Source organism: Salvelinus sp. IW2-2015, linkage group LG5, assembly GCF_002910315.2.
Source record: "Salvelinus sp. IW2-2015 linkage group LG5, ASM291031v2, whole genome shotgun sequence".
Classification (NCBI taxonomy): Eukaryota; Metazoa; Chordata; class Actinopteri; order Salmoniformes; family Salmonidae; genus Salvelinus; species Salvelinus sp. IW2-2015.
Window position 1 is genome coordinate 25,714,079 of NC_036844.1, and position 27,023 is coordinate 25,741,101.

Genomic DNA, 27,023 nt, shown 5'->3' on the forward strand with positions numbered 1-27,023 from the left:
TGCCCAGGGTCCCTGCTCATCTGCGTGAACATGCCTTAGGCATGCTGCAAGGAGGCATGAGGACTGCAGATGTGGCCAGGGCAATAAATTGCAATGTCCGTACTGTGAGATGCCTAATACAGCGCTACAGGGAGACAGGACGGACAGCTGATCGTCCTCGCAGTGGCAGACCACGTGTAACCACACCTGCACAGGATCGATACATCCGAACAACACACCTGCGGGACAGGTACAGGATGGCAACAACAACTGCCAGAGTTATACCAGGAACGCACAATCCCTCCAACAGTGCTCAGACTGTCCGCAATAGGCTGAGAGGCTGGACTGAGGGCTTGTAGGCCTGCTGTAACGCAGGTCGTCACCGGCAACAACGTCGCCTATGGGCACAAACCCACTGTCGCTGGACCAGACAGGACTGGTAAAAAGTGCTCTTCACTGACGAGTCACGGTTTTGTCTCACCATGGGTGATGGTCGGATTCGCGTTAATCGTCGAAGGAATGAGCGTTACACCGAGGCCTGTACTCTGGAGCAGGATCTGGACAGGACTGAGCAGGACTGAGCTTGTTGTCATTGCAGGCAATCTCAACGCTGTGCGTTACAGGTACGACATCCTCCTCCCTCATGTGGTACCCTTCCTGCAGGTTCATCCTGACATGACCCTCTAGCATGGAATGCCACCAGCCATACTGCTCATTCTGTGTGTGATTTCCTGCAAGACAGGAATGTCAGTGTTCTGCCATGGCCAGTGAAGAGCTCAGATCTCAATCCCATTGAGCACGTCTGGGACCTGTTGGATCGGAGGTAGAGGGCTAGGGCCATTCCCACCAGAAATGTCCGGGAACTTGTAGGTGCCTTTGTGGAAGAGTGGGGTAACATCTCACAGCAAGAACTGGCAAATCTGGTGCAGTCCATGGGAGATGCACTGCAGTACTTAGTATCTGGTGTGGCCACCAGCTGCATTGACTGTTACTTTTGATTTTGACCCCCCCCCCCTTTGTTCAGGGACACATTATTCAATTTCTGTTAGTTACACGTCTGTGGAACTTGTTCAGTTTATGTCTCAGTTGAATCTTATGTTCATACAAATATTTACACGTTAAGTTTGCTGAAAATAAATACAGTTGACAGTGAGAGGACGTTATTTTTTTTGTTGCTGAGTTTATATTATAGAGATCAGTCCTTTTGGGAGCCCAGATAATTTGTAAATCCCATCATTGGATGGTTTGGTAGCTGAGTTTCCCCAAGGGCCTCTATAGGCCAACATAGCTGACCAAAGTTTTAAATATAGGAAAATAAGTTGCCTGGTAATGTTATCTTTCAAATCGTGGAATGTTCTCAAACCATTACTGTCCATAATATCAGCAAGGCTATAGATTCCACATTTGGACCAATGGGGGATGCAAATGGCTGCCCTCCAGATCGCAAGGCATTATTGTGAAATTTGAGAGTATGGGCATGTCATTTTGATTCCAAAATGTTTTCCTCAAATTGTGCACCAAATAGAAATTGTGTGAGCAATAATAAGACCAAAGCGTAGTTTACATTGTTTAAGGGCTGTATCAGTAAAGACCACCTTTTCCAGGACAATAGGAGACACAATTTTTTATCTTTATACTCAGCCCGGGGGCAGAAGACTCATGTCTAAACCAATTTAGGATGGGACTAAATGCTAGTGCCTGTAAATACAACTTAAAGTTTGGTACGGATAGTCCTACATCTTTCCCCCCTTTGCAAGTTTGTTAAGTGGGAAATACGTAGGAGGGCTATCCGTACCAAGTTTTAAAATGTATTTCCACTAGCAAAAACAGCACCATTTTCAGCCGTGGGTATTTTAAATTCAAACCTAATTTGGACACTACTATAGTGGCCGACTTACTCTTAATTAATTAGCAATACTGTAATTATAGGATAGTAATGGGTGTACAGAAATAGTAACAGATAATTTCCTGTGAGAGACATGAGAAGGTCACACACTGCTGATAACACCACAGCCCACTGGTGTGGAATATTTATTGGCAGGTTACGTTTTTTTCTCCTTCACTTTTTCTTTAAAAAAAGTTAAATAAATAATACAAAAAAAGACATGTTAAAGGAATTWAAAAAAAATAATGAATGTTATAAAAAAATAATGAATATGTTATAAAAAGATGAAGAATTAAAAATATATTTTTTAAACTAACAACGTATCCCAAAACACACTAGACTGAGCTATAGAGCATACAGATGCCAGGGTTGTGTTTGGGGGGGTAGAAGCTGTGGGCCACAGCTTGAGGCTAGGATGTCAGAGAGGGTCCATGGAAGATGCGGGTGTGGGGCAAGGATAGGATTATTAGCCTATATTATAAAGGGGAGTGGTAAGGGAACTGGGCTGAGGGTGTGGAGCTGGCATCAGGATACACTGCGGGCGCTGCTCTCTGGTTCAGGGGAATCAGGACAGCGGTCCATATGAGGAGATGTGTACTGGAAGTTACAGCACACGTAGAGGGGGAAGGACAACAGCCGACTGTCCAGGTTCATCCCCACATACTCCTGGTAGGAAGAAAATAAAAAGAGAGAATAAGAAATAGGGGGAGTACAGCAATAGTTATATGGTCCAATTCAGGCAATACTTACAGTGGGGAGAACAAGTATTTGATAACCTGCAAAATCGTCAGTGTTTCCTACTTACAAAGCATGTAGAGGTCTGTAATTTTTATCATAGGTACACTTCAACTGTGAGAGAAGGAATCTAAAACAAAAATCCAGAAAATCACATTGTATGATTTTTAAGTAATTAATTTGCATTTTATTGCATGACATAAGTATTTGATACATCAGCAAAGCAGAACTTAATATTTGGTACAGAAACCTTAGTTTGCAATTACAGAGATCATACGTTTCCTGTAGTTCTTGACCAGGTTTGCACACACTGCAGCAGGGATTTTGGCCCACTCCTCCATACAGACCTTCTCCAGATCCTTCAGGTTTCGGGGCTGTCGTTGGGCAATACGGACTTTCGGCTCCCTCCAAAGATTTTCTATTGGGTTCAGGTCTGGAGACTGGCTAGGCCACTCCAGGACCTTGAGATGCTTCTTACGGAGCCACTCCTTAGTTGCCCTGGCTGTGTGTTTCGGGTCGTTGTCATGCTGGAAGACCCAGCCACGACCCATCTTCAATGCTCTTACTGAGGGAAGGAGGTTGTTGGTCAAGATCTCGCGATACATGGCCCCATCCATCCTCCCCTCAATACGGTGCAGTCGTCCTGTCCCCTTTGGAGAAAAGCATCCCCAAAGAATGATGTTTCCACCTCCATGCTTCACGGTTGGGATGGTGTTCTTGGGGTTGTACTCATCCTTCTATTCCTCCAAACACGGCGAGTGGAGTTTAGAGCAAAAAGCTCTATTTTTGTCTCATCAGACCACATGACCTTCTCCCATTCCTCCTCTGGATCATCCAGATGGTCATTGGCAAACTTCAGACGGGCCTGGACATGCGCTGGCTTGAGCAGGGGGACCTTGCGTGCGCTGCAGGATTTTAATTCATGACGGCGTAGTGTGTTACTAATGGTTTTCTTTGAGACTGTGGTCCCAGCTCTCTTCAGGTCATTGACCAGGTCCTGCCGTGTAGTTCTGGGCTGATCCCTCACATTCCTCATGATCATTGATGCCCCACGAGGTGAGATCTTGCATGGAGCCCCAGACCGAGGGTGATTGACCGTCATCTTGAACTTCTTCCATTTTCTAATAATTGTGCCAACAGTTGTTGCCTTCTCACCAAGCTGCTTGCCTATTGTCCGAGGTGAGATCTTGCATGGAGCCCCAGACCGAGGGTGATTGACCRTCATCTTGAACTTCTTCCATTTTCTAATAATTGTGCCAACAGTTGTTGCCTTCTCACCAAGCTGCTTGCCTATTGTCCTGTAGCCCATCCCAGCCTTGTACAGGTCTACAATTTWTCCCTGATGTCCTTACACAGCTCTCTGGTCTTGGCCATTGTGGAGAGGTTGGAGTCTGTTTGATTGAGTGTGTGGACAGGTGTCTTTTATACAGGTAACGAGTTCAAACAGGTGCAGTTAATACAGGTAATGAGTGGAGAACAGGAGGACTTCTTAAAGAAAAACTAACAGGTCTGTGAGAGCCGGAATTCTTACTGGTTGGTAGGTGATCAAATACTTATGTCATGCAATAAAATGCAAATTAATTACTTAAAAATCATACAATGTGATTTTCTTGATTTTTGTTTTAGATTCCGTCTCTCACAGTTGAAGTGTACCTATGATAAAAATKACAGACCTCTACATGCTTTGTAAGTAGGAAAATCTGCAAAATCGGCAGTGTATCAAATACTTGTTCTCCCCACTGTATATAGTGATGTGTTCATTTCAAGAGGGGAGGAAAGTTTCAGAACATGTGGATTACGTGTGGTCTGACTGACCAATAGACATTAAAACCAGTAGATAGTGATAGCGCTGACGTCATTCCACGGTTTCCTATGGAAAACTCCTGATGGCGTAATGAAGCCGGAAGTATTCGAAACGCGCCATATTGCTGAATGGGGCTGAATGGCACCCCCCCAAAAAATACAATTGCTAAGGATCATGGTGAAAATGACCGTAACTAGCAAAGGATCATGGTCGATGTGATAGTTTTCATCATGCCTGAGAGTCAACCTTAATGTCTATGGAGCCCACTACATTTGTCAGCACGACAAATGTAGTAGTCAATGGATTACCATTTAATTAAATATCTCGATTTGCAGCAAACTTTAAAAGAATTCACAGTGGGGATTGAACTTGATCATAATAAACCAATTTTAGAGCCCAAAATGACAGTTCTGGTGATCGTAATTTACAAAAGCTTTCTAAAGCAGACCAGGGCTTTTGGCACCGCTGAGTTGCTACGCAGTAGCTGACCGGCAGAGCTTGTGACTTCACGCTCCAGACCGGATACTGTGGGCCTGGACTGACCTGGTCTTTCTCCAGGGTGAGTAGCTGGTAACCAGTGGATCGACTACACACCAGCTTACCACTGTTATCAAAGGAGGCCAGGCGTAACCTGAACAGAGAGAGGGAGAAACATTGAGTGAGATGTGAGGGGCTAGTCAGGCCTGGTAGAACACAGGTAAATGAAATGGCAGTTATACAGAACATAATTATATCATTACTACTCCACACACAATGCAATGCCAACATTTGAAATCTGTAGCTATGTGTGTTGTGCTGACCACAGCCTAGGTCGTGTCAGCAGATTGGAACACTAACCGGTATGCTAGATGCCTCCGAGGCTGCATACTCACAGCTCCCCCACATGGCTGGCTCAGTGTATTCCTCTTGAACACTATGAAGCGGTTGGTGAAGGTCACCAGCAGGTCAAAGCCAAAGTTGAAGCCTGTCCAACGCCAACAGTACTGAGAATATAAAGTTAAAACATTCTCTTTTGTGATGTTTTGTTCGAAGTTCTTATAGTGTGATTGATGTCCTTATTACACAGAGACTAATAGTCTGACTCACATCACCATCTTTGGTCAGTTTCCTGCCACATCGCATACTACTTGACTCAAACTCCTCCTTGTTGGCATCCTGTGGGCTACAGACACACGCCTTACTATACACGCGGAAATATATTTTCAGTCACTGAAAATCACAGAATGAATGTTGTCATGGAGTGATGTTGCTGGTTTGGAGCTCCAGTTCTCACCCATTGTCATTGTCGTGCTCCGTCCGTAGCATGGCAAACCACTGGCTCTTGTACACGGAGGTCAGCCAATCTGGTATGAGGAGTTTTACAGAGGAAATAAAAAATGGCTACTAAAACTGTCACAAGTGAATGTGAAACATAAATCACTATCCAAATCTTCACCCTTACCGGGTGGGAGAATATTGTCTCTCTCCAGGATGTGTGCGGAAGCCAAGTCATTGATRATGTACTGAAGGCGCACATGTCTGAAGACAGGAGTAAAGGGGGCGCCGTCCTCTGCTTTTAAGAAGGGCTCCTCCTCTCCCATCTCTGCAACAGCATGCACATAAGAGCCATTAGAAAAGACTGGTCAGTCAGTATCTGTGTGTATATTCTACAGCCCTGTGTTCAGATAGGTGTGTAGCTAGCTGTGGACATTCCCTGTGGAACAGAATGTACCAGTCCTGCGTTTGCAAAGCCAGGCGTCGGCATCAGCCAGCAGCTGCTTGATGGGACCGTCCCAGGATGGATTGAGCTGCAGGAACATCCACTGAGGAGAGAGAGTTACAAAGAGAGGGTATGAATGAGAGAGAAGGGATGGGGAAAGGGGAGATAAATCAACGGTCTACAAAAACAGCCTTTAGAAACAGTCCCAAATGCTACAGTAGTACCTTTTTTAGAGCGGTGTAGACGTCCATCTCCACCTGCATGACGAATAGGTCAGACGACTGGATCAGCAGTTCGATCACATCCACTCTGCAAATACAGCACAGAAACACACACTTATCACTGACACCAACACTGACCACACAACACGTAGACTATTATGAGTATGTATAAGTCCTATGGAAAAATAGGAAAACATTGAAGATACACACCCCAGCTCCTTCATGAGGTCAACATTCTGATGGGTCATGAGGTTATTGAGGAGCCATTCCAGACACCTGCAGGAGACACACAAGCATATGCATGTAGAGTGTTAAGAACAAGATCAACTGTATTATTCGATTAACTAATATTACTCAATAGGAATGTAATGATGGGGCTTACTTCTTCATGACAGAGTCAAGGCCATAGATGCTGGCAAATGAGTAGTAGACACACACAGTCTTGACACCTCCTTCATGGTCTCACCACACTGCTGGACCATCCTGCAAAGACACACAGGGCATGGCATATTATGGCCTTTGATCATCTATTCTCGTTCAGTAAATTACATTCCAGCAAGTTCAACTTCCAACTCACACATATCACCATCATCTCAACATTCCATGTAAAGATCCTGTAGTGTGATATGATGATAATCTATTGACCAGTTGGAGCATACAAGCTGCTGCTAGGATACTGACGACCCTGCTGGGCTTGATCAGAACATCATCCCGGTACAGAGATCCAAACACTACCTGCAGAGCTACACACACACACACACACACACACACACAGAGAGAAAATCAAGATAAATGTGTATAGTAACTGCAAAAAAGGAGTTCAGTGACATAAACAAAGCAATTTGTAGTGTTTTATTCCTGGCAGTGACTGAAGTCCTCACCCTCTGTGTCAATGTTCTGGTCTGGGATCTCAAACGGAATGACCATCATGTTGGACTCCTTCCAGGAGCCACTGAACATACTGGAGAAATACCCTGACTACATAAATAAGAACATCATGGGGGAAGGGGATGAGTCACAGGCATTGTAGATCATTTTTATTTAACCTTTATTTAACTAGGCAAGTCAGTTAATAACAGATTCTTATTTACAATGACGGCCTAATAAAGTGTGTAGCACTAACCTGGCACAGGTACACTTTGTGCAGGTTCCACTCCTGCCCCAGGGCACAGATGCGGATGTCACTGTTCTCCCCGTTCAGGAACAAGGTCTGATAGATGTACTTAGATGTGCTTTTCAGCTTCTTCCTGTTACAGTTCCAAAACAAACCAGAACAACGCAGGCCAAGGTTAGAAACAGGCTGGCCATATGAAAGACATGAAAGATATGTGAATTAGAGGTCGACCGATTATGATTTTTCAACGCCGATACTGATTATTGGAGGACCAAAAAAGCCGATACCGATTAATCGGACGATTTTTAAAATTTATTTGTAATAATGACAATTACAACAATACTGAATGAACACTTATTTGAACTCAAATAAATAATGAAACATGTTCAATTTGGTTTAAATAATGCAAAAACAAAGTGTTGGAGAAGAAAGTAAAAGTGCAATATGTGCCATGTAAAAAAGCTAACGGTTCCTTTTAACATGAGTCTTCAATATTCCCAGGTAAGAAGTTTTAGGTTGTAGTTATTATAGGAATTATAGGACTATTTCTCTCTATACGATTTGTATTTCATATACCTTTGACTATTGGATGTTCTTATAGGCACTTTAGTATTGCCAGTGTAACAGTATAGCTTCCGTCCCTCTCCTCGCCCCTACCTGGGCTCGAACCAGGAACACATCGACAACAGCCACCCTCGAAGCAGCGTTACCCATGCAGAGCAAGGGGAACAACTACTCCAAGTCTCAGAGCGAGTGACGTTTGAAACGCTATTAGCGCGCACCCCGCTAACTAGCTAGCCATTTCACATCGGTTACACCAGCCTAATCTCTGGAGTTGATAGGCTTGAAGTCATAAACAGCGCAATGCTTGAAGCATTGCGAAGAGCTGCTGGCAAAACGCACGAAAGTGCTGTTTGAATGAATGCTTACGAGCCTGCTGGTGCCTACCATCGCTCAGTCAGACTGCTTTATCAAATCATAGACTTAATTATAACATAATAACACACAGAAATACGAGCCTTAGGTCATTAATATGGTAGAATCCGGAAACTATCATCTCGAAAACAAAACGTTTATTCTTTCAGTGAAATACGGAACCGTTCCGTATTTTATCTAACGGGTGGCATCCATAAGTGTAAATATTCCTGTTACATTGCACAACCTTCAATGTTATGTCATAATTACGTAAAATTCTGGCAAATTAGTTCGCAATGAGCCAGGCGGCCCAAACTGTTGCATATACACTGACTCTGCGTGCAATGAACACAAGAGAAGTGACACAATTTCACCTGGTTAATATTGCCTGCTAACCTGGATTTCTTTTAGCTAAATATGCAGGTTTAAAAATATATACTTCTGTGTATTGATTTTAAGAAAGGCATTGATGTTTATGGTTAAGTACACATTGGAGCAACGTGTAGCATCGGTTATATGCAACGCAGGACACGCTAGATAAACTAGTAATATCATCAACCATGTGTAGTTATAACTAGTGATTATGATTGATTGATTGATTGATTGTTTTTTATAAGATAAGTTTAATGCTAGCTAGCAACTTACCTTGGCTTCTTACTGCGTTCGCGTAACAGACGGGCTCCTCGTGAGGCAGGTGGTTAGAGCGTTGGACTAGTTAACCGTAAGGTTGCAAGATTAAATCCCTGAGCCGACAAGGTAAAAATCTGTCGTTCTGCCCCTGAACAAGGCAGTTAACCCACCGTTCCTAGGCCGTCATTGAAAATAAGAATGTGTTCTTAACTGACTTGCCTAGTTAAATAAAGGTGTAAAAATTACCGATTTYCGATTGTTATGAAAACGGCCCTAATTAATCGGCCATTCCGATTAATCGGTCGACCTCTAATGTGAATACCTCACCTGTTCTGTAAGTGTGTTTGTCTCTTACTCCGGCCTGCTGTGTCTGTCTGTTGGTTTATGAAATTGTGTGTATTTCCAGTGTGATGTGTGTGACTCTTCTCACCTCCGTGGTGTGTCCAATAAGGCATCTTCCTCATCGGGCTCACTGTCGCAGTCGCAGTGTGCAGTCCGTTTCCTCTTTCTGCAATCACATCCATGCTTGGCACTGGCACATGTAGTCTCAACTGCTTCCTCAGGATCCTGGGACGAGGCCTGTAACCGGCTGCCCTGGGTGCCCATCTCTCCCCTGCACACTACACACAAAACAAAATCATCTGCAACATGAAATGAATGGATCTATTGTAATTTATATTAACTTCATTATGCAGGGGTATACAATAGCAGGTCACTTTTGTTGTTGAGTAACCATTTCTGCAAGTTATTATTTAGGTTCAGACCTGGAACACTCTCGCGTAACAGTTGTTCCTACATGTCAAAAGCATGAATTCTGAACACACGTCCTGTGCTCAGGTCTGACAACAATAACCTAACAACCTCAGGCACTGTGCTCAGCTAACCTATCATTACATTGTTGAGGTTGCAACAGTTGCTGTGGTAGATAGCTAGAAAGCTACCTAAACTAGCCAGCCAGCCACCCACACAACAACTAGTAGCAACCCATAGTCTGTGACCGGGTAGATAATGATTGCAATAGCTTGCTAATGTATTATATTACAGAAACGTACCTGATGTATCTACAACGCAGGTGCCCGTTCAAAACTCACGGCGAAATCAGCACACAAAAAAAACGAGTGACATAGTTTAGGGCTAGGCTAGAGTAATGGAGTAATGAATAGGATTATGTGTTTTCACATGCAAAAGTGATTGCTTTATATAAAAACGCTATATCTGCCTTTCCAATGAAAAACTGTCCATCGTTGCGGACAAAAACCGGGGCACGGAGTCGTCACTAGTTAACACAGCCACAAAGTCATATTAACCCCGCCTATTTCTACAATTTATGTTGTTAAAATCTTATTTTAAACCTAACCACACTGCTAATGTATCTTAAATTAAGACTAAAAGCACATTTTGTTTTCATACAATTTTTACGATATAGCCCATTTTGACATTGTGGCTGTGCTATATAGTGGAAACCGGTGCACCTCGGCTCAGGTTAAAATAACTTCCTCCTTAATTCAGGAGGTAAATATGTTTTTCCTAACTAAAGATCCTTGGGACGTCCCTACCCTAAACCTTAAACCAACCTAAGGTCGATGTCCGCGCCCCCGCGGAAATTGAAATAACGTAAAATATAAATTTAAAATAGAGATCTGTTTTTTTGCATTGGTTGTGTCAATCCACCGCATCGCTGGACATTTTGAAAGAATTTTTCTTAACTGACTTGCCTTGTTAAATAAAAGTTAAATAAAATAAAATACAAATCGGAATATGTTGCACTTCAGCATTGCCAGGAGTGTGCAAAGCTGTCATCAAGGCAAAGGGTGGCTACTTTGAAGAATCTCAAATATAAAACACTTTTTTGATTACTACATGATTCCATATGTGTTATTTAATAGTGAAGACATCAAAACTATTATTCTACAATGTAGAAAATAGTAAAAAATTAAGAAAAACCCTTGAATGAGTAGGTTTAGCAAACTTTTGACTGGTACTGTAAATCTATATATATATATAAATTTATATATACTTTCGGTTTTGTACACCAACTTCATGCCTTCTACATTAGGTTATTCTCATCCCAACCGCTGGGAGCATACAATTTCCGGATTCCCACTAGGAGTAGTTTGTCTCGTGGAAAAAACAACCAATAGACTCTGAGCACTGTTTCAGGTTCCCTGTCGATTTTCCAGACAACCTTCCTTAGGCTAGTACACGGACTGTGACACGTACCCAAGTGTTTACGTGTGTTGAATAACTCATTGGGGTAGGGACAAGGAGGGGAATTGTACTATTAGGGTGACATCCCTGTCCAAATAGTATATATATATATATATATATATATTTGTTTTTTTGCATAACCGAGTTGGAAGCATGGAGGCAGGGGCGTGCGACAATGCTAATGCAGGTAACGTTATGTAACAAGGGACAGCATTGTTGTTGTTTTGTAACCATTGATCAGCTCTGCTTTCAGTAAATTGTTACAGGGTTTATAGTAGTCAGCATATCCGAACCGCTTGCTTTCAAGCTGCGCTAGGGTCGGACAGCATTCTTGTGTATATGAAGACTATTTATTGCCCTACCTCCTCACGCCATTTGCACACACTGTATATAGACTTTCTTTTTTTTCTATTGTGTTATTGACTGTACGCTTGTTTATTCCATGTGTAACTCTGTGTTGTTGTTTGTGTCGCACTGCTTTGCTTTATCCTGACCAGGTCGCAGTTGTAAATGAGAACTTGTTCTCAACTACCGTACCTGGTTAAATAAAGGTTAAATCAAATAAATAAAAAAGACACCACGGAGCCTGTTTGGAAAAGGGAAAACGTACCTCAATCCAGGGATGTGAAATGCGTTGTATTCCGAGTTGTCCCATTATCCCAACTGTTACACCAATAAGATTGAACAACTATTCGTTTTAAATAAACTGCCATTTTCCCCCTCATGCTAACTAGCAGTGGCAACAGCAGCCAGAATGGCAAATTGTGCTCAACATATATCAAATTGTGCTCAACATATATATATTTCTGTCAATTTTTGTTATTGCAACGATAATAACAATATTACACATCAATACAGGGATATTCCTGTGAATACAAAAAATAATAGAACACCAGGTGAAGCCCCCCCCCCCCCCAATGATCAAATAAAATACGAATAATCCAGGATATCATTTGATTGGCTGACACTGCCATTCAAAATGGCTGCTGTGGCTTCTGCTGCCTAGTATGAGGACTAAAATGCCCAGTCGTTCAATCTTTTCAGTTTAACAGTTAGGATAATGGGACAATTTGCGGTATAACACATTTTAGTCTCTGGATTGAGGTACGTTTTCCGAACCATATCTCGCTCCACGGTGTCTTAATATACACAGGCATATGCTTTCCGACCCTAGTGCAGCTGTAAGTAAGCGGGTTGGATCTGCTGACTAGGTTTATAAAAACGTGAGACTGATAATCAATGTATCTATCGTGAGATGCATTGCATCACTGTGATTGAATTGCAATATACACATCAGCATATAATCAGGAACAACTAGTTCCTTATGAATTATAGTACACTGGCATAAATACTGCACACATACCCATGGCATTCTTGTGAACCGTAGGGTTAAGGTGTTTCTCTGAAGTGTGAATTGGTATGCATATTTTCCCATTCTCTCTTAGGTGCTCCTTTCATTGAGCAGTCCTCAGAACAGGGAGACTTGTCTGGGAGCAGTGATGAGGGGGAAGGCACCATGGACAAGGAGACAGTAYCGGCAGTGGAGACTGAGAGCATGATGAAACGGCTGTTTGGGTTTGAGAAGGAGGACCTGTCCTCCTGGCATCGCTTGGTGTGTCTCCTAAACCGCCCCACTGACCCTGCTTCTCTGGGCATTTTCCGCTTCCTGTTTGGTGAGCTTTGTCATTTCCACTAAGATTAGTTACCCTTGGTCAAAATGGTTGCAGCCTGAGAATTGAATTAATCGCATTGAGAAGTTGAGTTTCATATGCAAGTCAAATCATCCGCTGGCGGTCTGGTGAGTGTAGTCTTGTGCAATCTCTCTTGTTGTTTTCATCTTCTGTGTGTCTTCCCCTGTTTCTGTCCCCCAGGCATGATAATGGCTATAGACATTACACAGGAGCGAGGCCTTAGCCACCTGGACTACAAGTACCTGGATGGGGCTCCCGTGTGCCGCTTCCCTCTCTTCAGCTTCCTGCAGCCGCTGCCTCTTGATTATATGTACCTGGTCTATGTGGTGATGCTCTTTGGTAGGTCAAGTTCTGAGTCAGTGATTGGAACAGCTGCTGTATGTTGTCCCCTTTGTGCAGGTTTATGTGATAGTGTTGATATGCTTTCATCTTTTTAATGTGTGCTGAAAGGTGCCTTACACCGAGTGGCACAGTGGTCTAAGGCACTGCACCTCAGTGCTAGAGGTGTCACTACAGACCCTGGTACGATTCCAGGCTGTATCACAACCGGCCGTGATTGGGAGTCCCATAGGGCGGCGCACAACTGGCCCAGCGTCGTTAGGGTTTGGCCGGGGTAGGCCGTCATTGTAAATAAGAATTTGTTTTTAACTGACTTGCCTAGTTAAATAAATAAATTATTGTCTCTTTTTATAGGTGCTGTGGGAATCATGTTGGGCTGTTTCTACCGCCTCTCCTGTCTCATGTTCATATCCACCTACTGGTACATCTTCTTCTTGGACAAAACAGCATGGAACAACCACTCTTACCTCTACGGACTCATTGGCTTCCAGCTCACATTCATGGACGCCAACAGATACTGGTGAGTTGCAGAACTCTTATGAAACCATTACTATACATTTCTTAAATGTATAATATATTTGGTTGATTGAAGTTGTTTGTATCTGTGTGTGTGTTTGCCTGAGTGTATGCATGCATTTATGTRAATGGAGTATATTATTATTTTCAGGTCAATAGATGGATTACGTAATCCCCMAAAAAAGAATTCCCAAGTGCCACTTTGGAACTACACTCTTCTGAGGTTTCAGGTCTGTGCCAAATTCTTTCTATTGAGTTCATAGAAACTTTACTACTATATCAAGGGTATCTGCCTTATAACATGTGTATGATAAACTTTGAGGACACTACTATAATATGAATATCTTCATATTTTTCCTTGGTAGATTTTCATAGTATACTTCATTGCTGGAATCAAGAAACTGGATGCAGACTGGGTAGAGGGATATTCCATGTCGTACTTGGCACACCATTGGCTTTTTGACCCTTTCAGGTTAGTTAAAATTTGTAATTACATTTTAGTAATTTATCAGACGATTTTATCTAGAGCGACTTACAGCAGTGAGTGCATATTTTTTCGTACTGGTGTCTCGTGGGAATTGAACCCACAACCCTGGTGTTGCAGGTGCCATGCTTAGGTCCAGGTGTTTTTTCACCCCTCGTTTTTTTCCCTTTCTACCCTGCATTAACATCATTTGACCTCAACAGGCCAATAAGGCAACTTGTCACACCACCTGTAAATTGTCACGTGTGCATTCATTGACTAGCTAACATAATTATTAATTTGAGAAAATGTAGACTATAAAAAAAAAGTGCCTTTATTATTCGCTATAGAAATACATAAAAACAAAATGCTGAGGATATGGCTTTTCCAAGCGCCAACACTCGACAAGTAGACAATCCCAAAATGTGTGCATTCATTACACATGTAAAGAACGGAGGCGCAGAATGGTAAAAAAAACAAAGCATCTCCATAATAACGGAAGAATCCACTGACACAAGACAATGTTCATATTTTCAAGGAGAACTGGGTGAAGATGTTCGTTATTCTAGCTAATATAGTATATTTACAGGCAGTGAACTATTCAAGTGTCAATATTATTCTGAGTAACTGCGCTTTCACATACACTTCTCATACTCTACAAAGCGCCTCTCCAAACACTGCATTCTTAAGAGTTGGATAAGTTGTTGGGTTATTTCTATAACTAATGAAAATAGGCTAGACATTTATGTTCTGAAAATAGTAACATTTTCCCTTATCAAACCCATATGTTAAGAACTGACAACGAATACATTGTGAAATATGTGTTGATTGATGTTGGTTTGTTACTACGTAAGGATGAGACTGTCGCTATATCCTCCACAACCTTCGATGGTAGAAGCATTCTTATAATCAAATGCTAAATTGCAGGTTTTGTAGAATATATTGCCTGCAAAGAGTGCCCCAGCGGGGTATTGGCACACTTATATTTTTTTTWAAAGTGATATTCTGATGGAATTTATATTTTCTGGTTGGATTCATAGTCCCCTGTTAGCTGTACTAATTGCCCCACTTTTATAACCTCCAATCAGGGATTGAGTCTGTTGGAGTGTTACGCACGCCTCTTGGAGGGAACGCAACACCCCGCTACAACTCAACTCCCTGTGGAGTGAAAGAGGTATGGGATTGTAGGTGCGGGTAAGGATGACAGAGAATATGACCATTTACAGGGAATTTATTTCTGTTAACATGGTAATGTGGGGAAAACGGTCTGGATGGAACCCAAAGCAAAGAAAGTAAAAGTAAGAGCCCCCTCTGCTACCCACTACTTATCTATTCTTAACGCCACTTGGCGCTAACCAAAATACAAGGGGGTGGTCCGCCCAGGTCTTACCTAGTGTGCACAGACGGAGTACATACTATGGGTATATGTATGCCCGCAGGCCTCTTGCCTAAGCACTCCCAAGGTGCCTTCCCCTTCCCCCCTGGGAATAAATGAAACAGAATAATACAAACTTAAAGTGAACAATTTCAATAATCAACAACAGTGCAGGTTTTGTAGGCACACATACCTCAGAAGTAGCGGCTACAAAATACTTTCAACAAAACTGTCTCTTAACAACAACCAACACAGGACAGCTAAGAAGCTCTCTTTCTCCTAAACGGAACACTGGCTTTTCAAGCTGCAGAAGGAGTCGGTAATTGCAGACAGCTGTATCTCCTGACAAGAGGGCGGGGTCAGAGCTCCAATCTGCAATGGTGCCGACCAATCAGCTGCTTGGGGGAATCCAGGAAGCCATTTCCTGAAATATACATATACACAAACCCACAACTGTTACGTGAATTACATTATCAATGTTCATAAACTGAACTTCAATTAAACTGCTCAGTCTGCAACCCAGAATTTGTAAGATTCTAGTTGAATGAAACAGACAGAGTCCCAGCTACAATAGCCAACATGTTTATTCACGAGGATGTTCTAGTCCGTTGTACAAAACCATCCATTTTATACTGGCTCCTTACGCACATACCTTCACACACAAACAGCAGGTATCCTACGCATATACTGTATCACTACCCAGCCGACAAAGATTAGGGAGACAGTAAGAAGCACTCCCTGTCCCCCCCCCAAGATTAGGGAGACCGTGAGAAGTACTCCCTGCCCTCTCCCAAATCTCTCATAGCCAGGTCGGCACTGAATTTTGCTCAGGCAGTCTGTGTTTAAGATACTATAAAGATATATTGTTTTACCCTAATTCTGACTAAAACTACACACATCATTTAATTATAATTTTACTGACTATAATCAATTTCATACAATTAAATGGTTTCAGGGTGGAATATTCTAATCATTAATTTAAACATATAAATTCCAATATTAACAACACAGAAACTGGGGAACGTAACAGAGAGGATCAGCTTGAGCAAAGTGAGGTGTAGAATCACTGATCTACAAATAGTAGTCCCTGCCAAATAGTAGGCTTTGTGCAATTAAGATTTGTATGCCACTCTTCCCCTGGTTTAGGACGCACAACCAGACACTGAATGATTGATTGGAGATAGCTTATGTCAATTAAAGAGAATTTCCAAGGATTTTCTGCCTGTGGATAATACTGGGGAAATAGTGGTCAAAGAAAACCCTCACAAAAAATGACTAAAACGCCTGGCCCGCCATGCTCTACTAACTGAGCCACACTGGACCATACAGATGGTATTTGACAGACTTCAATACAAATGTATTGGAGGCCATGCGCCCTCATATTTTGGAACAGCTTATATAAAACTGCCCCATGTGGGATTGTATGGATTTCTTACCCTTTGCGTCTGTCCCACAGGATGATTCTGCCTAATGAAATGGTGAGTCTGCTGGTGGTTCATGGAGGTGGTCTTTGTCTGGACCTGTCTGCCGGCTATCTGCTGTTTTTCGATGCCACACGCCCTTTTGGCATTTTCTTTGTCAGCTACTTCCACTGCATGAACTCTCAACTCTTCAGCATCGGTGAGTCTTTTCAGTCATCATAATGAGAATATCAAATGTTATTGAATAACAGAAGCAACAAAATTCAACACTATGTATATATAGTCCATTGTACTCTGGGATGATGTCCCATTTTGAATAGTTGCTTGTAATTGTGGTGTGGGTAGCCTAGTGGTTCGAACATTGGGCCAGTAACCGAAAGGTTACTGGATCGAATCCCCGAGCTGACAAGGTAAAAATCTGTTGTTCTGCCCCTGAGCAAAGCAGGAAACCCACTGTTTCCCGGGTGCCCGAAGACGTGGATGTCGATTATGGCAGCCCCCACACCTCTCTGATTCAGAGGGGTTGGGTTAAATGTAGAAGACACATTTCAGTTGAATGCATTCAGTTGTACAACTGACTAGTGTGAGAGCAAGATTATGTTATAATACTTTTATTGCATCAAATGGTTGTTTTATGCAACAGAATAGAGTATTTTGTTAACTATTTGGTGTCTACTAAGTATGGGCCTCTTTTGGGTGTCTTTTGGGTGATAAAACCTAAAGAGCATTCCAGAGCATGAGTTAATGTTTCTGTTCTATACCATACCAGGGAGAGATGGTTTGGAGTCAGAGGGCCAGACACTGGTCTATACAATGAAAACTGTTGACACAGCAGATACCTATAATACATAGCAGACAGTATCTTTCATACAAATCTTACCCTTGTGACCCATTCTATATATCTGTTGTTCGTCATGTAGGTTGAAAGGGGTGTATCTTGGCTATAAAATACCTTTTGTACTTTTGTCTCGGGGCTCTCAACGAATCATCTGACCGTGAATCGTCGACCAGCCATCATTATCGTAGGGTACTCAATCGATTCACTTTGGGGGTTTTTGTTAAATGTTTTTTTTTTTTAATTGACCTTTATTTAACCAAGTAGGCTAGTTGAGAAAAAGTTCTCATTTACAACTGCGACCTGGCCAAGATAAAGCAAAGCAGTGCGACACAAAAAAAACTGAGTTACACATGGAATAAACAAACATACAGTCAATAACACAATAGGGGGGAAAAAGTCTATATACAGTGCGTGCAAATGAGGTAAGATAAGGGAGGTAAGGCAATAAATAGGCCATAGTGGCGAAATAATTACACTTTAGCAATTAAACACTGGAGTGATAGATGTGCAGAAGATGAATGTGCAAGTAGAGTTACTGGGGTGCAAAGGATTAAAAAAAAAAAATAACAGTATGAGGATGAGGTAGTTGGATGGGCTATGTGCAGTGTTCTGTGAGCTGCTCTGACAGCTGGTGCTTAAAGTTAGTGAGGGAGATGTGCGTCTCCAGCTTCAGTGATTTTTGCAAATTCGTTCCAGTCATTGGCAGCAGAGAACTGGAAGGAAAGGCRGCCAAAGGAGGAATTGGCTTTGGGGGTGACCAGTGAAATATACCTGCTGAAGCGCGTGCTACTGGTGGGTACTGCTATGGTGACCAGTGAGCTGAGATAAGGCGGGGCTTTACCTAGCAGAGACTTATAGATGACCTGGAGCCAGTGGGATTGGTGACGAATATGAAGCGAGGGCCAGCCAACGAGATCATACAGGTCGCAGTGGTGGGTAGTATATGGGGCTTTGGTGACAAAACAGATGGCACTGTGATAGACTGCATCCAATTTGCTGAGGGGAGTGTTGGAGGCTATTTTGTAAATGTAAGTTGTAAATGAGAGTTTACAGTCTAACCAGACACCTAGGTATTTGTAGTTGTACACATATTCTAAGTCAGAACCGTCCAGAGTAGTGATGCTGCATGGGCGGGCATGTGCGGGCAGCGATCGGTTGAAGAGCATGCATTTAGTTTTACTTGCATTTAAGAGCAGTTGGAGGCCACGCAAGGAGAGTTGGCATTGAAGCTCGTCTGGAGGTTAGTTAACACAGTGTCCAAAGAAGGGCCAGAAATATACAGAATGGTGTCGTCTGCGTAGAGGTGGATCAGAGAATCACCAGCAGCAAGAGCGACATCATTGATGTATACAGAGAAGAGAGTCGGCCCRAGAATTGAACCCTGTGGCACCCCCAGAGACTGCCAGAGGTCCRGACAACAGGCCCTCTGATTTGACACACTGAACTCTGTCTGAGAAGTAGTTGGTGAACCAGGCGAGGCAGTCATTTGAGAAACCAAGGCTGTTGAGGCTGCCGATAAGAATGTGGTGATTGACAGTCGAATTCCTTGGCCAGGTCGATGAATACAGCTGCACAGTGTTGTCTCTTATCGATGGCGGTTATGATATCGTTTAGGACCTTGAGCGTGGCTGAGGTGCACCCGTGACCAGCTCGGAAACCAGATTGCATAGCGAGAAGGTACGGTGGGATTCGAAATGGTCGGTAATCTTTTTGTTAACTTGGCTTTCGAAGACCTTAGTAATGCAGGATAGATATAGGTCTGTAGCAGTTTGGGTCTAGAGTGTTTCCCCCTTTGAAGAGTTGGATGACCGCGGAGGCTTTCCAATCTTTGGGGATCTCAGACGATACGAAAGAGGTTGAACAGGCTAGTAATAGGGGTTGCAACAATTTCGACTGATACTTTTAGAGAAAGAGGGTCCAGATTGTCTAGCCCAGCTGATTTGTAGGGGTCCAGATTTTGCAGCTCTTTCAGAACATCAGCTATCTGGATTTGGGTGAAGGAGAAATGGGGGAGGCTTGGGCAAGTTGCTGTGGGGGGGTGCAGGGCTGTTGACCAGGGTAGGGGTGGCCAGGTGGAAAGCATGGCCAGCCGTAGAAAAAGTCTTATTGAAATTCTCAATTATTGTGGATTTATCGGTGGTGACAGTGTTTCCTAGCCTCAGTGCAGTGGGCAGCTGGGAGGAGGTGCTCTTATTCTCCATGGACTTTAGTGTCCCAGAACGTTTTGGAGTTTGTGATGCAGGATGCAAATTTCTGTTTGAAAAAGCTAGCATTTGCTCTCCTAACTGCCTGTGTGTATTGGTTCCTTCCCTGAAAAGTTGCATATCGCGGGGGCTATTCGATGCTAATGCCGTACGCCACAGGATGTTTTTGTGCTGGTCAAGGGCAGTCGGGTCTGAAGTGAACCACGGGCTATGTCTGTTCCTGGTTTTACTTTTTTTTGGAATGGGGCATGCTTATTTAAGATTTTGAGGAAAGCACTTTTTAAAGAATAACCAGGCATCTTCTACTGACGGGATGAGGTCAATATCCTTCCAGGATACCCGGGCCAGGTCGATTAGAAAGGCCTGCTCGCTGAAGTGTTTTAGGGAGCGTTTGACAGTGATGAGGATTCAGACATGGCTAGGACATCCGGGTTGGCAGAGTGTGCTAAAGCAGTGAATAAATGTGTGCGTTGTATTGACCTGCTCCCTTATTAATAAGTGATTAAAGATTTAGTTTAAGTATAACTCTGACTTGTGTGATAAGTTTGTTTCTCCTCATTTGATAGTAAAGAAATCAACCACCACACTAGGTATCCCCCTTTCCTTTCCCATTATCATTAGAGGATTCCATTGATAAGGAAATAAGATAMATTTTCACTTGTAATGAGGGCAACATAATGCATGCAGACTCCTGTGGCCCAGAGAGCATTTTCAAAGCAATCTTTTCTTTAATGATCCACTATTTAAGTTAATCTATAACCCCCTATTGATCACAAATGCTACTATTGTCCTATATTTTATCTCCAGGTATGTTTGCCTACACTATGCTGGCCACGAGTCCTCTCTTCTGCTACCCCGACTGGCCCAGGCACTTCTTTGCCCGCTTCCCGGAGATCCTCAGGCCCGTGCTGCCGCTCACGTCTCCTCCCCCACAGCCCAGCACCTCCTGTGTTTACCCAGTGACCCAGCACACATCTACGGGACTACAGGACTTGTCCCCTGCCCCCAAGGCCTCCAAAACACAGTTTAAACACAAGCTGGCAACCCTGTTCACCATTCTGTACCTGGCTGAACAGTTGTTCCTGCCTTACTCTCACTTCATCACACAGGTACTACTCCTGTAGAAATGGAAGATGAGTTTACAGTGACCAACTTCTTCTAGTCCTTTCCATGTATTGAATCAAGAAATCAGCAGCATTTGATTTGAATGCCTTGATTTAAATGTCAGTTGTGAGTCACTGGGTGTACGGCTGTCAGCTAAAGTTATTTCCCAACACTACGGGTTACCAGAATAATTGCTCAATCAGTGTCAACACTGCTATCAGTCTGCAGTAAACAGTAGTGTAAACTAGCTTGAGTCAGCAGAACGGTGGGGGTTGCAGAGGGGTGTGGAAGGAGGCTTTGCATTAGTAAATACTGGTCCAACTTGTCCATACATCCTGCTGTCCTGATCTGGAAGGCAGTTTTGTGATTGATTGGCAAAAAAAAGTGATATTTATTTTATTTTATCGTTATTTTACCAGGTAAGTTGACTGAGAACACGTTCTCATTTGCAGCAACGACCTGGGGAATAGTTACAGGGGAGAGGAGGGGGATGAATGAGCCAATTGTAAACTGGGGATTATTAGGTGACCGTGATGGTAGAGGGCCAGATTGGGAATTTAGCCAGGACACCGGGGTTAACACCCCTACTCTTACGATAAGTGCCATGGGATCTTTAATGACCTCAGAGAGTCAGGACACCCGTTTATCGTCCCATCCGAAAGACGGCACCCTACACAGAGCAGTGTCCCCAATCACTGCCCTGGGGCATTGGGATCTTTGTTTAGACCAGAGGAAAGAGTGCCTCCTACTGGCCCTCCAACACCACTTCCAGCAGCACCTGGTCTCCCATCCAGGGACTGACCAGGACCAACCCTGCTTAGCTTCAGAAGCAAGCCAGCAGTGGTATGCAGGGTGGTATGCTGTAACATTTGATATTCCTTTAAAAAAACATTCTKTTTACAAATATATGTCTAGCTTTTTTCTTTTTGACCTAGGGCTATAACAACTGGACCAATGGCCTTTATGGGTACTCCTGGGATATGATGGTTCACTCCCGATCCCACCAGCATGTCAAGATCACCTACAAAGATGGAAAAACAGGAGATGTCGGATACCTCAACCCTGGGGTGAGCCATTGAACCATATTACAAATATAGAATCAGACTCATAGGAAGGGTTAGAAAGCACGTGGAAAAAGGGAGGAACTCGGGGAGACATGGGGAATGTGACATTAGGGATAATAAGCTCAAGTCGATTTAATTAACCATTCAACATTCCAACTAAACAATAAAAGCAGGTTTGGTCTCACTTTAAATTAACTACAGCATACAGAACTTCATCATAAGCCTACACTATGTAGGACACTAGTGTAGGACATTAGCGATATGAACACGTCGGTAATAGAGGTTGTTCAGAAAACCGGACATGTTGGGAATGGAGGTGGCTCGTAATGTTCATTTACTTAAAATGTATCAAACCTTTAATAGAAAAAGTGTATTGCATATTTACATCTTATAATTGAATTATTAACTTATCTGTGACAATATCTGGGAGAAGGAGGATCTGAGTACCTCATACTGCAAAACTTTTAAAGGTGTTATGACTTGTTCCATAAAGGTGAAGCAAAGTGTAAATGTTCTGAAATTGTTCTGTGGCGCACCTGTAGGTGTTCACTCAGAGTCGGCGGTGGAAGGACCATGGGGACATGCTGAAGCAGTACGCCACCTGCCTGAGCCGCCACCTGCCTCACTACAACATCTCTGATCCAGAGATCTACTTTGACATCTGGGTGTCCATCAATGAACGCTTCCAACAACGGTACTACATAGCCTTTTGGTGATCTTTTACATCCTCCACATAGATAGAGATGTTATTCGCTGTACAGTTTGGTCTTGAATTCTCTCTTTCCATCCATTAGTATCTTTGACCCCCGTGTGAACATTGTGAAGGCAGACTGGTCACCATTCCGTCCAAATCCCTGGCTCATGCCTCTGCTGGTGGACCTCTCTCCCTGGAGGACCAAGTTCCAGGAGATCGAGGGCTCGTTGGACAACCAGACAGAGATAGTCTTCATCGCAGACTTCCCAGGTTTGGGGTCTCTCCCTCATTGTCTTCAATTGAGAATATTTCATATGGTGATCACTGATTCATCATTCAAAGTCAATTTCAATCTAGCTTGTGTATGTGTTGGTTAATTTTTCCTTTAGGTCTTCTTCTAGAGAACTATGTCAGTGAGGACCTGGGCAACACCAGTGTTCAGGTACTGCAGGGCCAGCTGAATGTTGAGATAGTGGATGAGAAGAAGAACTACACGCTCCAACCTGGAGAGCAGAAGCAGGTATGATCCCTCTTCAACCTACCTGCTTCAGCCAGCCTGTAATGACACCCTTCACCTGGATGATAGCTGTACTGTAGTCATTATCATAGGCTGAAACTTACTGTTAAACATAAGGTTCACATTCCAGTTGCCATGGTGTGGCTAGGAGTACTCATTGTGTGTGTGTGTGTGTGAGAGAGCAGCTTCCTGCTGGGGCCTACCATAAGGTGTACACAGTGTCTGAGGGGCCGTCCTGCTACATGTACATCTACGTCAACACCACAGAGGCAGCGCTACAGAGGAACTTCACTAAGCTGTTTGAACTGCAGGAGCGGGTCCGCAACGGAACAGGTCAGGTCTTAAATATACACACGGCAGGAATTAACACATACAACAGGAACTAACACACATGATGGAAGTGATGAGCTAACACAGCGTTTCGCCCCACAGAAACGGAACCCCTCCCTCCAGAGCTCCAGTCGCTCATCACTGGAGAAAATGAGGGGTCAGAAGCCAATGTGATGGATCCCGTTGTTCAGCTATTCCTACGGCGACAGCGGAGGATGAAAGAAGTAAAGAAGCGCAGAGAAGCCAATGTATGCGAAAGGCTGAACCGGTTTACTGTGAAAAAGTACTACATGTTGCGTCGAGCGTGAGTTTTGTGTTTTCAGTGCAACTACCAAAACTCATGACAACCATGTGATTCCTCCAGTTTCCACGTGTATCCTGCAGTGGCTTGGTTTAATGTAGACATTTGCTTTGTAGGACTAAATGTCAGACTAAATATAAGGCACATGTGTTTGAGTGTATCATGCTCTCTGTGTTGTAGGTTCCTGATGACAGCCATTGCAATGCGTAATCTGGCGGTGGGCCTCCCTCCTCTGGAGCAGCTGACCAGGGAAGTGGCCTTCGCGAACATGAAGGAACCAGAGACTGAGGCCAGCCAGGACCTCAAGGATGAAGTCGGCCACGATGAGCTCTAGGAGTGTGTAAAATAATTTTTACGTGAATGTGCTTGAATGACAGAAGGCGCTAGACTGTTACTACACTGGGTACACCAACCCAGTAATCAAAGGATTTTCATTTGAATGGTTTTGAACATTTGGAAATCTGAAAGAGAAATGACTTGTTTGGGGGGAGGTGGGGTAAAGGCTGCATTGTATTTGAAAATATGTTTGAAATTATGCAGGGGCATGTTTCTGATGACTGATCTTGCAGTTTAACTGAAAAAATACATTCCTAGGTTGTGCAAGATCACATTGTTCTGTTTGGTCTTATTTCGATATTGCCATAAGTATTATAATTCAAAATCCAACATGCACCTTCACAAAATGTATGTTTTTGCTATCCCTAACTTTAATGAGGTMATTTATTTTAGACCGACTCCAGTTGTGAAAAGTGGTGATCAACTTTATATGCTACAGGTAACTGCCAAAATAAAGGAAACACAATTTTAAACCCCCCTAAGGTTGATGTCCGTGCCCCTGCTGAAATCTAATTAGCATATTAAAACATCTCCATAAAAATGTGTCAGTTTAAGCTAGAGATTTTTTGTTGTTGCATTGGATGTGTCTCAAGCCACCGCATCCGCCTATGTAACACTTCTGCATCTGCGGTGAAAGGTGACAGAGCTAGAGCGGTGTTTGTCAGACCATGAGACATCCCAAAACCTTCTCACACAAGAGTCTTGGGACTTCTGTCTGTAGTGTCCGACTAGTTTGGGCTACACACACTAATATGACCCCTCTGTGTGAAGTTGAGACTCTCACGAACACGTATATGTCGCTCACAAGACTCATCTGAAGGTCCCCTGGTACCAGTAGAAAAAATATGGATGTGCAGTATATATGGACTGTTCAGTGACAAATAAGCGGTTAAGTATGTCCCAATTTACCCCCCCCCCCCCTGATTTTTATATCTCTCAGATATAGGATAGACACTTCAGAACAAACTTCTTTTTAGAGTTTTATTTAGGAAAGTTGTTCCATGTAGTGAATCTGTTATTCATTGCGTTTGTATGGGCTAATAGCAGTAAGGCCAAATCAAATAGCAAAATGATCCTTTGACTCATAGGTTAATAGGGTGTTGGGCCACCAAGAGCCAGAACCGATTCAATGCACCATGGCATAGATTCTACAAGCGTCTGGAACTCATGTTGGAGGCGACTCCATTCTTCGAGAAGTTGATGGTGGTGGTGGTCTCTGGCGCTGCTCCAGAATCTTCAACAAGTGTTCAATTGGGTTGAGATTTGGTGACAGATGGCCATGGAATATGGTTAACATAAATGTCATGCTCATCAAACCAGTTGGTGACCACTCATGTCCTATGGATGGGGGCATTCGGGGCATAGCCATGGTAACCAAAATAATGGCATGCCCAGCATTTTTATACATGGGATGATATTTGCTTAATTAACTCAGGAACCACACCTGTGTGAAAGCACCTGCTTTCAATATACTTTGTATMCCTCATTTACTCAAGAGTTTCCATTATTTTGGCTCTTACCTGTAGCTTTACTCTGAGGCCAAATTATGAACATTGTTAAACATTGTCACCATTTGCATTCCAAAATGCAGTTGGTACTTTTCAAATAAAGAGCCTGAACATGAAATAAATGGCATTCTCAGTGTTTGAACTTAAAAGCTCATGACCATGCATGTTTTAGATTTTGTAAACCTTAAAACATAGGGGAAATTATTTGAGAAAAAAAGAAACCATTATGGAAATGTCATGCTTTATTGCCATCAGTCTTAATCATGATACTTTACAGATTACTGTGCTCTGCCTAAAGTGCTACAGTATCATTACTGGTAGGGAGTCATGGCACAAGATACATACTGTACAGGACATACATATACAAAGTAGATACAAAACATTTTTTTGCAGGATTTGTCAACACAGGCATGATTTTATCTCAGTTGAAGTGGACGGTTCTATACATGACTGCTCAACTAACCCAAGTTTACTTTTCATTTAACAAATGGAAAATCCTCTACTTTAAAGCTAGAATCCTTAGTTATTACCAGGTGAAATCACACATCAAAATGAAAATATACTCAAACATGCTATTTTTACCTATAAAATGTGTGCTTTAGTATTGTTTTCTTTGGCAACTGTGATAAGCAGAGTAAACACCTCTGTTCTGTACATTACCCTGGAAAAATGAACCTCGAAAGGGACTGCATCATCCATTATTTCCAAGGTAATGTACTGAAAGTTGGCGTTTATCCCTTACATACCCATTGATTCTTGAAAAATACAACTTAAAAATGTCTAACAGCCGTACCCCATCAGAACCAAAAATATAAGCTTGTTTTAATCCAATGTTTGTAAATGTAAACAAACTATCCTCAAAACATAGTTAAAACAAATGTTGATATCAAAGATGGTCAGTCCTTGCATCCATAGCTCTGTCTATGAATTTTGAGAGTGGCAACATTTCTCCTGCCCCATCCCTCAGCTTTTTACTGAAACAGATGCAGGATTACCCCTGTTGTTTTAATAAAGGATTCTATCTTTAAGTGCGTTAATGTTCACCCGGTCTCAATTCAGAGACCACATCGGATAGAAATATCAAGGATGGCAGAGCATTCTAGTCAATAGAATGTCCAGACCATCCTCATGT

At 42.8% G+C, this 27,023-nt stretch overlaps 2 protein-coding genes across 2 annotated transcripts; one reads left to right on the plus strand and one right to left on the minus strand.

Annotated features, from left to right (window-relative positions):
• Nucleotides 1-1,995: 1,995 nt before the first annotated feature.
• On the minus strand, nt 1,996-10,209 carry LOC111964109 (germ cell-less protein-like 1). Its single transcript, XM_023987835.2, is given in 16 exon segments — nt 1,996-2,530; nt 4,947-5,034; nt 5,241-5,386; nt 5,490-5,565; nt 5,677-5,746; nt 5,845-5,985; nt 6,115-6,205; nt 6,327-6,411; nt 6,534-6,599; nt 6,706-6,772; nt 6,775-6,810; nt 6,968-7,066; nt 7,205-7,301; nt 7,447-7,570; nt 9,413-9,602; nt 10,035-10,209. Coding segments are annotated over 15 exon segments (1,503 nt in total). The 5' UTR covers nt 9,589-9,602; nt 10,035-10,209; the 3' UTR covers nt 1,996-2,389.
• Nucleotides 10,210-11,118: 909 nt separating this feature from the next.
• Nucleotides 11,119-24,914, plus strand: ggcx (gamma-glutamyl carboxylase). Its single transcript, XM_023987836.2, has 15 exons — nt 11,119-11,377; nt 12,636-12,863; nt 13,062-13,220; nt 13,575-13,740; nt 13,888-13,966; nt 14,102-14,208; nt 17,031-17,194; nt 20,845-21,146; nt 22,077-22,208; nt 22,748-22,899; nt 23,000-23,169; nt 23,289-23,419; nt 23,602-23,749; nt 23,849-24,050; nt 24,228-24,914. Exons 1-15 carry the CDS (start codon nt 11,344-11,346, stop codon nt 24,379-24,381), a joined length of 2,328 nt encoding a protein of 775 aa, XP_023843604.1. The 5' UTR covers nt 11,119-11,343; the 3' UTR covers nt 24,382-24,914.
• Nucleotides 24,915-27,023: the final 2,109 nt, after the last annotated feature.